General features: G+C 37.4%; 3 protein-coding genes across 3 annotated transcripts; 1 reads left to right on the forward strand and 2 right to left on the reverse strand.

Annotated features, from left to right (window-relative positions):
* Positions 1 to 122: 122 nt before the first annotated feature.
* On the reverse strand, positions 123 to 4282 carry LOC140941364 (COMM domain-containing protein 9-like). Its single transcript, XM_073390353.1, has 8 exons — positions 4076 to 4282; positions 2841 to 2904; positions 2453 to 2517; positions 1671 to 1755; positions 1340 to 1394; positions 1033 to 1067; positions 432 to 535; positions 123 to 338 (listed from the first exon to the last, which is right to left on the reverse strand). The coding sequence occupies exons 1-8, from the start codon at positions 4127 to 4129 to the stop codon at positions 201 to 203; spliced, it is 600 nt and encodes a 199-aa protein (XP_073246454.1). The 5' UTR covers positions 4130 to 4282; the 3' UTR covers positions 123 to 200.
* Positions 4283 to 4356: 74 nt separating this feature from the next.
* Positions 4357 to 7216, forward strand: LOC140941363 (isopentenyl-diphosphate Delta-isomerase 1-like). Its single transcript, XM_073390352.1, has 2 exons — positions 4357 to 4850; positions 6423 to 7216. Exons 1-2 carry the CDS (start codon positions 4421 to 4423, stop codon positions 6764 to 6766), a joined length of 774 nt encoding a protein of 257 aa, XP_073246453.1. The 5' UTR covers positions 4357 to 4420; the 3' UTR covers positions 6767 to 7216.
* Positions 7217 to 7355: 139 nt separating this feature from the next.
* On the reverse strand, positions 7356 to 15069 carry LOC140941362 (uncharacterized). The gene is made up of 7 exons (XM_073390351.1): positions 14910 to 15069; positions 12425 to 12563; positions 11384 to 11526; positions 10794 to 10874; positions 10145 to 10261; positions 9360 to 9476; positions 7356 to 9084 (listed from the first exon to the last, which is right to left on the reverse strand). Exons 1-7 carry the CDS (start codon positions 14961 to 14963, stop codon positions 8908 to 8910), a joined length of 828 nt encoding a protein of 275 aa, XP_073246452.1. The 5' UTR covers positions 14964 to 15069; the 3' UTR covers positions 7356 to 8907.
* Positions 15070 to 15116: the final 47 nt, after the last annotated feature.

Below are 15116 nucleotides of genomic sequence, written 5' to 3' on the forward strand. Positions count from 1 at the left end.
GCTCGCGCAACTACAACATAAAAATTTGGCAGTGGTCGTACACTGTAGGTGTTTATTTGGGTAAACAACACCAGTATCCATTACAGATAGTTTCTTCTGAAGCATCGCCTAACCAAATAAGCTTTATATGAGATCTGGAAAACATTCATTTTTATTTGAAAACTTTAAAAATCTTTATCTAGCTGTACAATCAATCATAACTATTTAGCCACCGAGGAGAGTTGATCTCTGATTTTACCAAGTCCATCTAACATGGTGTCCAGCTTTTCTTTTGTTAGCTCTACGTTCAGGCGGCGTACCGCAGGCATGGCGTTCTGCTCCCTAGCGTTTTCTTGAACCTTGAAAACAATCGGAAACAAGAATAAAATTCTGTATGCACGCTAAACATTTTTGCCCAGTTTATCATGAAATAAGTAGCCTGTTACACTGACCTGTAGTTGCATGATACATGTCGGCATAGACATTCTACCAATAGCGTTCGACGATGTTTTTACGTCCACACGCCAATTAAAGTCAATCAGCTTTGGAAGTGAAACTGGAATCGAGAAAATGAGTTAAGAGCGACTACTCAGTAAATTTTTAAGCTCCTACATGAGCACGCATGTTTTACTCCTACACGCGTGCCCTCCATCCGCACGCGTGTCCTACTCTCGCACGCATATTCCACTTTCGTAGGCCTATCCCGCTCCCGCAGGGGTATTCCGCTCCAAAATGCACATCCAGCTACCATACGCGTATCCCGCTTCCACACGCATATTCCGCTCCCGAATGCGTATCCCGCTTACGCCCGCGTATCGCGTTCTTTCACGCGTGTCCTTCTTACGCGGGCGTATCCCACTCTCGCACGCGTGTTCTTCTGTTGATCTTGGACCACATCTCAGTGCCTAACTGACGCGCCCAAATTAACTGTTTAGGAGGAAAAGGCTTAAAGTTTAAGACGTTTACGTTTGAGTACTTTAATACGTTAGTAAGGTCAGTGCAGTCTTGATCAAAGAAACCAAATGTCAAGCCATTTTCAAACACACAACTCACCTTGTTCATTTGTTGCATTTGTTCTCCATATTGGCCTGAAACAATGATTGCAGTTACTTTTACTCTGACTTTAGAAACCAGATCTAATAACTGAAAGCACTTGTAACTTAGGCTGAAAGTCATGTTTTCAGATGATCTAAACAAATCACCACCACAACAAAAAAAGTCAAGCTTCTCCACTTTTCATAACACTCACACAGAAACCTAACCAGACGCTGACGGTGATGAAAAAAGAGATATATGTCTATCATTGTGAGCAATCTTTGTTGTTCAAAGTAAATGCACAGTAAATTATTAATTCACTTACATAGATTCGGCGATGATCTTTGAAATCAGCTCTCTCAGATTCTTGTGAAAGTTCTCTATCAATTAGCGGAAGAAATAGTCAAGAAGAGAGTCCAAAGTTATCCTCTGACAATGCAATTTTTTTACGCGCTGAATAACTACAACCCTCTTAACAACATAAAATGTTTTGTTTTTCATTTCCCTTTTTAGTAAGAAAGTTCTATACTAATTATTAACAGATGCAATGACAACAGTTGTTGATCTGGGATCGTAGAGTTTTAAAAAGTTACATGTAAGGGTTTACACTGTTGTCCACGTGGGGGTTTGGGTAACATACACTCAACATATCATACCTGGAAACAGTTCATAGACTGCTTTAGGGTCCAAGAGACATTCAAACAAAGCAGCGCAAATCACAGAAATTAGACTCTCTAACAGCTGAAAAGTTAAAAAGGGAAAAGATATTATTGCTTCATAAATGATGATAGCAAAGTCAGATAAAAGCCAGATTCTACGATCAATCTGGAAAGAAAATTCACAAAATGTTTAAATTGCTTTTTGTTAAATCCTAAAAGATAAATAGCATTGTGTAAAAGTTCTGTCAAAGACGTTTCATTTAAATGGTAACCCCACAGGATTTTGTCAACACATCACAGTCAAGACAGGTCAAGTGTACCCTCCAAGATTCTATTAAAATGAATTGATTATTTGAAAAATGAATCTCTTAGTCATTCCCGAAACTAGTGTCAAAATTCAAAACAGCATTCCAGCATGCGTCGTGGTGAGCAGTGAATATTTACGAAAACTTCTCTACATCTGGTAAGGTAAAAAATCTTTGAATGGATTATATTTCTTAGAAGACATTCACATTAAATTCAGGGAAACTGAGCTGGTAGAAATGTCGTAACTGCCTAGTGCGGGAATTCACGGCTCATTATGCATGCAAGAATGCAGAGATGAATCTGAAATCTGCAACCACCAGTGGATTCAACTTTTGACTAACGAAGTCATAAATGGAATCTTGGGGGGTACACTTGACATGGCTTGACTGTAATACTTGGAGTGATTACAACCTCTGCACGATTCGCACAGTGAAGGAATGGAAAGGTTGAAGCTATTTACTTGTTTCCTATACCTGCCGTGCTTCATTAAGGCTCACATCAAGAGATTTTGTAACACTCTGAAGTACAGATATTGGCACTGGAATAAAAAAAAAAAGATAATCACATGTAAGGGTGACCTACATAGCAGGCAAATGAAATGGCCCATCCATCTGAAGGGTGACTTGTCCCAAGTCATTAAACCTGACTTGTATCAAATGGTAATTTGATTAAAATTCTCCCTTCAGTGTTATTAAGTAAACCTTGTATCAAGTAAAAGGCTCAGGTGTGAACAAGGCAAAAGTATTATCCCCCACCCCCCATGGGGTGGAGACATGGCTCCAAGGTTTTCAGTGTAAAAAGCTTATGACTTGCTTATCTTTGGTACATTCAAATAATAAATAAAGCCATAACATTACTAACCTTCATCATTTCTGTACCTAAATGCCTCATGAAAGAGGGTTCGAACAACATCTTTTGACTGGGCCTAGTGTAAAGTGACAACAAAATTAATGCTCTTTAACTTTTGTACTTACACAGATTATAGTGGAGCCCCATGCATGCACGAACCGCCGACGAGCCAGACCCCATAGCTAAAGAAAATTTGCTTATCTACCAGTCGAAGAAATTTTCGTAAGTGACTGTGTGTCCATTCGTCCGTCCACACCACAGGGCAACCAATGTGGTCTCACACTTTCTAGCTAGGGTGGGAGCCTGCAACCTAATATATTGTACATCCATTCACCATTTGCACATCTCCCATAATACAACTTGTCTGCTCCCCAAAATTTCACATAAGCTTCGTTTTTCATTTGTCCTTGGAATTACAGCCGTCCCAAGAGAAATAGAAAACAATGCTTATGCAAAATTTGGGGGGTGGCAAATAAGGTGCATTTTGTGGTGAATGTTGCAGTCAATAATTAGCTGCCAAAAAAGGGTATCCACGGTATCATAAGACCATATTGGGGGCTAAGGTGTTGACCCATCAAAGTTCTCCACTGCCAAGTTACTAGTTTTCAACTGATCACAGGCTCAAAACCAAGTGGATTTCTTCGCATCGGTGGTTACAAGTTCATTGCTTGATGAAATTACATACATTTATTAACAGGAGCTTCGCTTTTAGCCTTGGCTAAATCAAAATTTATCTCAAGGTAACTATTTCAAACTTGTCATACATGTGAATCCCTGGTTCCCTATCAAAATTCTGTCAGAACGAAGGGCTGGAATTATAATTACTGCAGAATGGTTTGTCCTTCCATCTCCACAAAGGCTGACTGACGAAGAACACCGCCAATGATAGAGAAGTGTCCTTGCAAGTTACCTTGCGTGCAAGGTAAATAAGTCCTAAATAAGTCAGGAAGATTTCCGAATTATCAAGGAAGATCGAAGGGCCTCTGCTTGTAGGGTACTTGCAAGTGATATCACTACTACGATTTTAGCAATTATGTCTGCAAAATTAACTGGAATTTCATTTTAGATAGGCAGGTCTGGTCCACATCAGCCTCTGCTTGACTTTTACCAACCTGCGTTAACAAATAAAGCTATACACATGTATGTATGTATGTATGTATGTATTTTGAAATCTCACTTAGAATCTGCATATTCTTATGTTCTTTTTGCTTTCATAAATGATTCCATCGTCTGATAATTTTTCTTACCTTAAGCAAAAGATTTAGAGGGTGGAAGACTTCTTCGTCCAAAACGACCGCCATCTTGACAACAGTTTCTCCTCGGGGAGGGGTGAGGCTAGTTCAAAAATACCCCCCCAAAAAATTACCTAAGTAAACACAAAGATACCTTTGCAAAATAGAGATTTTACTCATATGAATCTACATAGCCTTAACGAGACATGTTTTGAGGGAACGTTTTGGTAGATAATTGAAAGTAAAATTAATTAATCCCCTGCAGGTCCCGAAGGGGATATTTTTGCTATGCCTTAGTAACCATGCGACAATAAAGACTTCCGCTACACACTCGCACGTACGAGAGTGATTTTCCAAGAAATGAGTCGTTTTATAACGCGAAATGCTCTCCTTTCGAAAAACATTTTACTCTGCCCGAGGAAACTTTACCCCACGGCACGGAGACTCATGGAAATTGACAGTTCACAGGCGAAATTTTTGGAGGAACCTCTCATTATGGTTGACGAAGCCGATGCAGTGAAAGGTTACGAGACAAAAAGGGATTGTCATCTAAAGGCAAATATCATCGAACACGGGATGCTACATCGGGCATTCAGTGTTTTTCTGTTTAATGGCAAGAGAGAATTATTGATGCAACAAAGATCAGACAAAAAGATCACATTTCCTGGTTATATTACAAATACATGCTGCAGCCATCCGCTTCATAATGATGAAGAACTGGAAGAATATGGAAATATTGGTGTTAGAAAAGCTGCGAAGAAAAGACTCTCTTACGAGTTGGGAATTCCAGGTGTGTAAGTATAACTAGGTGGGCTGTGGAAATGACTACCTCCACTAATTTTACTAACTCCATTTCATTTCTGCAAACTACCCCCCCCCCCCCCCCACAATCCCAAAGATGGCCTGAATTTTTGTCGGTACCCTATGTAAAAGAACAGCTTAAGGGTTGATTTCTCTGTCTGCACCTCTGAAAAAGGAAATGCAAAGTTTTTGAGCTTCTTTGAAGAAAAATACCAGACCCGATAAAAAATGGAAATTATGCCCTCCTCCTTCCCCCCTTACTGGATTTTTACAGTCTTCTATTGTTTAACATAAGTCTGGGACTTAGTTGTGTCAATTTGCATAATCTATGGAGCTGTTTTGGGACACTGCTTTTATTGCCTATTTCAAGATTGGGAAGAAACTTGCTTTATAAACAGTCCTTCAGTGTTTATTCAGTTTGACACTAGCCCAGTCTAATGTGCAACCTGAAATGGCCAATCATTAACCCATTCGCTCCTGGAGATTTTGCCGAAAAAGGCGTTTTGAAGCTAGTCGAGTGGTTTTCTGGTCACTGTCGTGCTATAAAGAGCTAAAACTTACCACAAAACCGGTTTATAGGTCGTACACTTGATGGCCTTCTGATCCAGATGCAAAATATCAGCTTGCGAAGTTCAGGCATGCGCAGAAAGCAAAATTTCGACATAGTTTTTGGGTTTAAAAGTGACACAGCAGTCTTGACTTTTACTTTTCGCTTTCTCTCCTCCCTTCTTTTTTCGCTTTTCTTGCCTCATTTTTTTTTTCTCTTGCTGGGCATTTAGTAGGCTTCATTTTGGTGGGAAAAGTTTTTAGGAAAGCTTTTAGGATCTTAGGATTAGGTGAAAGGAAAGGTAGGTGGGTAATGGAACAAGATTTTCATGGAGATTTTCAGGTCAATGTCTCGTGGTTTTTTGCTTCTTTCTCCGGTGTCCTTGACTGAATTGTGCTCATTCTGGTATGGTTTGAAAGATCTCTTCACTCTACACAAGTTAGCGAAGAAAGTTGTCCTTGACTGTTAAAACTGATGACGTCACAAAGGGTAGAAAGGACCTGGATCCGCACGGGCGGTTACGGGCGGTTCAGGGGCGAATGGGTTAAACAAATTTCTCTTAAAGGGAGTAACCTGTAGTAGCAGGGTTAAGTTGTTCACTACTGTTGTTTCCACAATTTTTCTTACAATTATTATCTTTCATCCATCATCACCACCATCATCAATCTTTACTTGTCATTCCGTTGCTGCTTAGGTGTCTGCCTGGGTGTGAGCGAAAGATCAACATTATCTTTGTAACAATATTAAATTATTCGCAGCCTGACAGTTTAAATAATTTATATCAAATTTAACAGATTCTTGATAAATAGACCCATTCGGCTAACTCAATGTTGTACCCAATTCAAATCTCCCGGGGATAAGATTCTTTGTGTATTGTATTTGCATTCTAATGTGGCATTCTCACAATATGGAAATTCTGAAACAAAATGTTTTAATCCCAGAGGGTTTGAATTGGGTACAACATTGAGTTAGCCGAATAGGTCTATTATGCCATTTTATTTCTCTTCTTTGCAGATGATGAAATATCAGTAGATGATTTGCGATTCCTCACCAGGATTCACTACAGAGCAGGTTCAGACAAAATTTGGGGAGAACATGAAATGGACTATGTACTGTTCATGCAAAAAGAAGTAACACTGCAGCCAAATGCTAACGAAGTCAAAGACTGTTGGTATGCTTCACAGACCCAGATCAAGGAACTTCTGCAAAAATCCTCTGAAGACCCAAACACCTTAGTGACACCGTGGTTTAAATTGATTGCTGATCACTTTTTATTTAAATGGTGGGCAAGCTTGAATGACTTGTCTCACTTTGAAAATGACAGAGAAATTCACAGGATGCCAGGAATACCAACCTAGGTTGGAACTGTGAGTTTTCAGGAAAAAAAGAAGACATTCACAGGGACTTTATATCAGAGTGTTTTTGCTAGGAATGCAGAAAGATGAAACAATCATTTCTACATGGACACTAATAGCAGTGCTCTATTATTTTATTTCATCTAAGAAATCAACTGAGGATTAGCTCAACTGTGAGTTTGTGTTACATTAGTTTTGATGTTTGAGAATATAAATTGAATACCACGAACTAGGTGAAATCCTGCAAAGCAAGATGCCTGTGATTTATTTCAGTTAAATATTATGCACTGTGAATAAGAGCTTATTGCCAGATAAGAGTCTGTCTCAAATTTGTAAACTTATAATAATGCCACTGGCTACTGACACACTGTATTTCACCAGAAAACAGACTTGGTTTAACTTTAAACTTGATAGTCATGGTTAGATATGATTAAAACATCTATTTGTACAAGATATTAGATTCTGTCATTACTTGGGCTACCCTAACAGTGATACAGTATATCTTCATAAAAGTGTTTTTACTGTCATTTAATTTCAGAAGAAGTTACACATTGTATTTTAAAATTATTAGAATAAATAATATTCAGCTAAAAGGCGATTTTTTTATAATGGGTTGTATTTTGGGGGGTCAAAATTCTTCCAGAATTTTTAAGGAGAGTTAAAACCTAAAAAGGAGGTGTGTGCAAATGGATATCAAAAAATGAATACTATAAGTACATTGTACAATGTCTAGAGAAGGAACAAAAGGCAACATGGTACATTCTTCTTACTACAGCTCTACAGGAGTAACTTAGCTATCATGCCCCGGTTGTTCAAACATTTGATAACACTATCCACCAAATAAACCATTATCCATCAAATAAGTGTTAACTAGTATGCTATCCACTGTGTAGAGACATATCTAGTGCCTGTGAATAGCGTTATTCACCTTTAAAACAACTCGGCCCAGGTTCATAAGTATGCAACGTAAGTCCCAAAAGCTTGTAGCTCTCAACGTCTCTAAAGGAATGATAAAACTATAGAAGATAGAGTAACTAATGATAACACTTTTTTTCAAAGTACTCTATTTAGTTTTTGTCAGTTATGTAAAACTATATCATACATGTTTTGCTAAAAGCAACTGAAAACAGTTGTTTTGAGTTTGAATTTTGAAGGGGCTCTCTCCTCTCCAGGTGAATCTGCCTCTGAGTGAAGTGGTGGCCACTGCCTGATTTTTCTTTTTTTGGCGGGGAGGGGGTTGCACCTTTGCTCACTTCACATTGTGGAAATCTAATGACGTCCCATTCAATGTTTACAGCGGAGAGAGTCGAAGGGGTGTGTGGAATAAGGCCTTAACTGACTACTAAACTTCAGTGTACTATTAAAGCAGTCTTGTGATTCACAAGCTTAACATTATACAAGGCAACTGGACAGAGTTCATCAGTGGTCACTTTGGGCCTTATACCAGGCATCCAAAAAGGTTATTTTTTATATTACAGTGAATTAATTCTGTTAAAAAAAAAATATTTCTTGCACCAAAACTGAAATTTTCTTTTCATGACTTTTTAAAAAGGTGGATAAGCACTGCCCTGAATACAAGAGTTATATATCAGTGCTTGAAAAATGCACTTAACCAAAAAAAGCAAAATTTTACTGGTGGCTTAACACCTAGAAAATTATTCTGAGGAATCTGAAACCTGTGTATATTAAGCAGGCACCTGGCTGTCCACTTAATACAATAAATTATTTACACGTTTGACTGTAACTTCTCAAACTCATCGATAATTCATAAAGAAAATACAAAGGAAATTAATGTTTAATGAGTGTTGAGAAATCAGATGAAAAACTGCTCATTTGCATCCTTAATTTCGCCTTGTAAAATCATTTTATTTGAGAAGTAATATCAAGCATTTGACAGAGTGTTTCATCACCAGATGAAATACCTCAAAGTTTGTCAAAAATACTCTGCTTCATGTCATACTTTCAACTCTGTTCTCAGTGTTTCATCTGGTGATGAAACACTGCATCTCATGCTGGATATATTACATACACTATACATACATACAAACAGTAATATACACTGTATATTAAACCCTGCATTGATTAGTATAGCCCTGTGCAAAGATCAGATTCCAAGGCTTTACACTTTCACTTTTTTCATGTCACTATGCTTTATTTGTTTCCAGGGATTCGTTGTACTTTGACTCATCTTCTACTTTTAATGCTGCCCACTTGTTTGGAATACCAATCTTGTTCCACGAGTTAGCAAACTCTACAAACTTGTCCCAAAAGTCTGCCTTTGTTGTGTTTTCGAAATATCCATTTTCACAGGCAAATTTGCGCTGCAGGTGTAAGCAAGAAAATTAATATGCCATTAAATGTTAAGCATTGATAATAAAAAACAAAAAATGATTCAGCAAAATTTTCTTATAAATAAGTAAGAAAAACTTTGATCCCTGTAATGTGTACTTGGGAATGAGTTAAGGAAAGTTTGAAAGTTTGGAAGTTTCCATTTTCAGATGCAGAACTGTTTCTTGTAGTTTAAGAGATTTTCCTGAGACATTAAGAATAAAGGCAAAACTGTACTTGTGCTTCACAGTAAGAAAACAAGTTTTACCAGGAGCATTGCAGTTTTAGCAGCATTTTTCATGTCTTCTTCCTTGCTCTTGAATGGTGCGTACAGTTTAGCTGTAAACTCAGATATATTCAAGTGGTTCAACTTCCTGTTGAGTACCTGAATCCAAAGCACACAAAGAGAAAATTAAAAATAACTGTCATTTTTTTCTAATGCATGAAAAAGCTCCAAAAATAAAAATACATGTAAGTGTAGACAACTACTGACAGAAAAACAATGAAGTCGTCATCATGTGCAGACATTGTAACACCTGGTTGTAGGAACATTGAATGCAAAAGAGAGAGAAACAAAAAATATCAAGAGCTTGCAAGGGGAAATACCCAAGAAGGCTTTGGATCACAAAGAAGAAAAGCAGGGTTGTCAAAAGTATCCGGCTGCCTACTTGGTTAGTATCAGCTGGTTACCCTGCTTGGCATCTCTTTATGGATGGCGTTTTTTAAATAAAATATCACTGGACTCACCGCTTACTTTGACAACTCAGCTGTCTACTTCAAAACTTTCTGACAACTCTGAGAAAGTCACTTGAAGGAAACAGGAATTCCATACAGAGTCAAAACTTTACAAAAGTCTGCATTTCTAGGAATGGCCACCATTTTGAGAAAGGTCCTTGAAGTCTTAAGTCTCAGGACGGGACAGGACTACAAGGGGGAATTTTATTATTTCCAGCGCAATGAAAACCTGTGCGAATTAAGGAGATGATGATGATGTTGATCATGATGATTGTACATAATTATGTTGTATCTTTCACAAATATTAGTTCTTAGAACCTTTTTTCTGATATCCGCTCTCCATAATGTATATTTTTCTTTGCAGTATGAAACACAACTTGTCACATGGTGGGCATCAACCTTTTCTGTTCCTCCTAATAAGGTTGCTATCTCTTCCTGAAAAAAAAAGGGCCAATAAATACAGAAATATTGGCTGGTAGTATAAGTATATATTCAATCAGTCAGCTCTCATATTTTGCTTGCCCAGCGCCAGTGTGTTTCCTTGTGTAAGATAATAGGGACCTTAAGCGAAGACAACGACAAAGGCAGTGAAAACTTCGCTAAAAATGAATTTGCGTTCTTTCAGACTTAATCGTGTCTATTTGGACCCGCTCAATATGTCAAATTATGCAGGCGACTATTCCTGGAATTGAATTCTTAAGGATTTTATTCAAGTTAAAAGAGAGGAAGGAAAATTTGTTGCTGTGTGTCCACATCCTCCATAAAATGTGCTGCCGAACTTGGACTCTTTCCAAAAAGCACTTTCTCCATGACTGCAACCCTTTTGCTTTAATATTAATTAATTAATATTTGTTTATTTTTAACTTAGTATATTTATTTATTTATTTACTTTCTTTAAGACCTCCCACAAGAATAGATCTTCATTTTTGAAGGAGGTGGGGTTCCATGGAAGAAGAAGAAGAAATACCTTTAATTTTTCCAAAGCCCCTTGGACAAGCCATGGTCCATGAGTAACAAATACCTCCTTTGCTTTAAGCACCAGTTCTCGCTGTTAAACAAAAGTCGTAAAGTAACACAACAAAAAGTATGAAAGAACACAGTTGGCTAATTTTCCTTGGTTACATGCACAAAAAAAATAATGTGTAAAAGCATTCATTGTTAAAATAATATTGTTGTGTTACAGTATCCCATTACAAATTTCGTATTTCATGCGATCTTGGGAAGTTCTCTCATTGGTCACCCAACAGTAGGAATTGTTAGGATCAACTCTGATTGGCTGTTACCAAGGATCACAAGGATTAGTTTATATAGGATTAACTGCAGCAAGGTTGCGCAGTAATGAATCAAAACAAAAAATCATCACAATGTGTTACCCTTATTTCTCTTTCGAGAGGTTACCATGGCCACTTAAAAACATAGTGCAGCTGCCAAACTTCAACACTGTTGATCAATATTACTGTACACCCTGATTTCTCCCTAAGGATTATCTAACTGTTGATCTTTCATAATTACTTGAATATTTAATTATAATGGACCATCATGTACACCACACTATACCTCAAATCCACATGTTTTGACTGTAAATGGAATCTTTCTTTGACATTGTACTTGTTGTTTCAACTCATGCAGTTCAGTCAGTGCTTGACGAAGAAGAACTGCGTTTTCTTGGGTCTGTCTCACCAACTCATTGAGCAGCTTTTCTAAAACATGTGATAATGATGATGATATGATAATTAATAAACTTGGACGTCTTGAGCTGGTTTTTGTGATATATATCCAGAATAATCAAAGTCGAGGGAAGTGTTATCAGCTGAGCCTGAAGGCCAAGGCTGGTAACACTTACTGAGTTGATTATTCCGGATATCACAAAAACCGAATGTATACAATAATAATAATTGTTTTTATTATAATAATACATTGTTTTAAAGAAAATAATGACAAACACAGCGTGGCAAGGAACCAGAATTGATGTTGAGATTGGAAATCATGCATAATATTTGCACACGCAACCTACAGATTAGTCAGTTATTTACTAGCAGCTAACTAATCTGTAGGTTACACTGATTTCCAAAATTAGCTGGAAAGTAGGCTGTTAGCCAATGAGAAGAAAGATAATGAGTACAATGTATAATAATGATTATTATTATTGTTGTCATTGAAGATTATACAAGAAAAGTATACCTTGCAACTTTTTCTGACTCAAATACATGAGATTTTTGTCTTGTCATGACCAGAATTTCCAAAAAAATCAGAGCAAAGACTTTCTGAACACTTTCAAACATTGCCAAAAATAAAGATGTTTTAACAACCTTTGATCACTTCAAATGCTATTTCAAAGGCAACAAGTTTAGTGTTACATACAGGGCATGAAATGAACAGTAAGCACATTTGAGAGTCAAGTGTGAGAAATTGTCCTTGATATGCAAGATCAATGTCTTTAGTCCACAGCCTTGACACTGATGCATAATGCATTAGACCCTTACTACTACATGGGGGTGTATACATCATAATCCAAATTTCTAAAACCTTTGGTTTCTTAAATCTCCTAATGTAGTTAATGCCAGGCAAGAAGTGACAATAATTTTAAGCACAACTTACCGGTAGACGGAATTGCAGCTGCTATCAGGGTGAACTGCTGGCTGGCATTAGAAGAACTTGAGGGGACGTCAATGGATGCTGATCCATTTAAGACAGTTGAGCTATCACCTAATTCTCCAGCAGCTAATGGACATGTTCCCTACAATGAAGATATTGATGAATTGAAGGCAATAATAAATTTATCTTGGGTTCAGTATCTGAAATGATTCAGCAGCCCAAATTCATGTTACAAGAGAGCAGTGTGCTGATATTATTGTTATGCCTGCAATTCAGGCAATTATTTAATGTCTACATCTGGGTAAAATTTTTGTAAATAATTCATGCAGTCTTTTACTTTATGCAAATCACTGCTTTTGAAAACTCTTTGTCTGGACTTGAGTCTAGACTTGGGTCTGCCTGTGGTAAAACTATTATATATAATAATAAATTATAAACATATGTGTACTGCAGAATTATGATATTTTAACACTAGAGCCAACCTGATAAAATCTTGGGGATACTATAAAAGGGGTGTTTGGGGGTTGAGGTTTGGGGAGGGGCTGTAATTACTGTTAATCTGTTGCCATGTGAATGATGTGAACTAGAAATTGGCTACAGAAGAAACCAACATGTCTCTAAAGCTTGGTTCACCCTTGTGACTTAATGACTGACATAAGCCGAACAGTATAAGAAGGTGGTTATGTAATGTTGTTATGTTTGTAGACTGCAAAACAGTCGGTTTTTTTCTCAAAATTGGTAAAGAAATCGGTAAAGCGTGGCGTAAGAGTCCGTTTGACTGCTCGCGCGTACTTGAATACGCAAAAAAACAGACTGTTTTGCAGTCTATTATGTTTGTAGTGTGAACCATGATGTTGACATAACAACATATAACAAAATAACAACATGGATATAACAACAAAAGAAATAAAATTGATTATGTCAATGTTATGTTTATGTCCATTATTCTGTCCTTATGTTTTTGTTATACATGGTAAAAACAAGTGTGAACAACCTTTGACATAATGACATAACAAAGAACCAAACAGAGCATATTGAAACTATCAAATGTAGTCTTCCTCAAGCATGATTCTCAATGTGGCAGCTTCAGGGGAGGATATTGTTAGTGGAGATGTTGCAGTTGATGGGACTGATGAACTGCAATCAATAACAGTTCAGAAATACCCTGTCTATTATGAAAAACCCTTTCACCACAAAATGAAAAATAATCCACGAAAAATAAAAAATAAAAAACATAAAACAGTGAAAGCCATCAAAATGTTTTGAAGCTTTCATTGGTGTTGTCTTCTCTGTAAACTTGAAACAAAGACAAATGCAACAAGTAGAGTCTTCTCTGCCATCTATTTTGTTTGACTCACGTTTATGTCGTTATGTTGTTGTTCACATTTGGCAACATAAGCTCCTTATAAGTTAATGTGTCATTATGTCCCAAGTGTGAATCTAAGAGGGGTAGTGGTTTAACTGCCCAGTTGGCAAAGAGTTTCGGGTTAATCAATTAATTAAGATTGCCATGATTGTACATCTTTCCCAGGGAAGATGTGCAATGGCACATAATTGAGCATAAGAAATTAATGCAATGAAGGTTTTTGAAACCAATAATGTAAAGGTTTCATTTCCTTTGTCTCAGATTGTATAGTCAATCTCTTAACTGTTTCAGTCCCTAGTTGAACATTGAGACTCAATAAAGACAGGAATAATTCCTGTCTTTATTGAGTCTCAGTGTTCAACAGAGTTCAACCATTAATTGAAGACTATTAACACAATTTTCACCCGGCCGGGTTTGCTGAATGTAGCATTCTACTCTGCCCATCCCGATTAATAAAGCGAACAAAATCAAACTACAACACCCCAAATTAAAGGACATTAATTTTCTGTTCCCTTTAAGTTTACATTTTATCTTATGTATGATTATCGTTTTAAAAATCATGATGCTAAAAGCATGACTGCTCTGATCTAGAAACTACTGGACTGTTTGGTTTTTAAGACCACCTCGTTATTGCGGCCATATTCTTTCAAACCAAACGTAACAACCACTGAGTCATTATATTATTATGAAGACCCCGTTAATGCGACCACCTCCTTATTACGACCAGGATTTTATGGCCCAACGGCGGTTGCATTAACGGGGTTGACCTACACGTGCGGATGCCTTGGATCTCTGCTTTCGATCTCGCAATTGGCGCAATGGACATCATAATTTTGCTCAGCTGTTTTACCAGAGATGAACCCTAAACATCTAAAATAATGTGCCGTGTCCGCGTGCACTTAAAACGACCACCATTCACGAACTAAAGCCATCACGTACAGGATTTACAAGGTTGAGTGTTTTTTTTTACGAAACGTTGAAAACCCTGTAAAGCCGTATTTGTCGGATGTTGGTTGGCAAGGACAGTGGTACTTGAGAACGATATGGGAGCCATATTGGCGAAACCACGATCCGTATGACAAAAGACAACCAAAAAATAATCTCAGGGGAAGTCTACTTTACCTCCGATTTGCTTGCTAATTCTACCTTGTCTTCATCGAAGATTAAAGTCGTCATTTTTGTGTTAAAATCGAGAAATCACTCCTGAAAAATCACATAGATTATTCTGTACAGGGGTTTGATTTTGCGGTGAAAAGGCATTGGAAGCAAGGTCGGTGAATGTTCGGAACCTGTCGGAACCAACCGAGGAAGACCGAGGATCTTGGATCT

This window comes from Porites lutea, chromosome 6 (genome assembly GCF_958299795.1).
Source record: "Porites lutea chromosome 6, jaPorLute2.1, whole genome shotgun sequence".
Taxonomy (NCBI): Eukaryota; Metazoa; Cnidaria; class Anthozoa; order Scleractinia; family Poritidae; genus Porites; species Porites lutea.

What these genes read in the sequence shown, in the direction of transcription:
- LOC140941362 (XM_073390351.1), bottom strand. Translation starts at nt 14,963, where the DNA reads ATGACGACTTTAATCTTCGATGAAGACAAGGTAGAATTAGCAAGCAAA. An exon ending in AATTAGCAAGCAAATCGGAG is followed by an intron (nt 12,564 to 14,909) that starts GTAAAGTAGACT and finishes TCTTCATTGTAG; the next exon opens with GGAACATGTCCATTAGCTGC. An exon ending in TCAAAACATGTGGATTTGAG is followed by an intron (nt 10,875 to 11,383) that starts GTATAGTGTGGT and finishes TTTGTTTAACAG; the next exon opens with CGAGAACTGGTGCTTAAAGC.
- LOC140941363 (XM_073390352.1), top strand. Translation starts at nt 4,421, where the DNA reads ATGAGTCGTTTTATAACGCGAAATGCTCTCCTTTCGAAAAACATTTTA. An exon ending in TTACGAGTTGGGAATTCCAG is followed by an intron (nt 4,851 to 6,422) that starts GTGTGTAAGTAT and finishes TCTTCTTTGCAG; the next exon opens with ATGATGAAATATCAGTAGAT.
- LOC140941364 (XM_073390353.1), bottom strand. Translation starts at nt 4,129, where the DNA reads ATGGCGGTCGTTTTGGACGAAGAAGTCTTCCACCCTCTAAATCTTTTG. An exon ending in GCCTTAATGAAGCACGGCAG is followed by an intron (nt 1,756 to 2,452) that starts GTATAGGAAACA and finishes TTAACTTTTCAG; the next exon opens with CTGTTAGAGAGTCTAATTTC. An exon ending in AAGATCATCGCCGAATCTAT is followed by an intron (nt 1,068 to 1,339) that starts GTAAGTGAATTA and finishes TCATTGTTTCAG; the next exon opens with GCCAATATGGAGAACAAATG.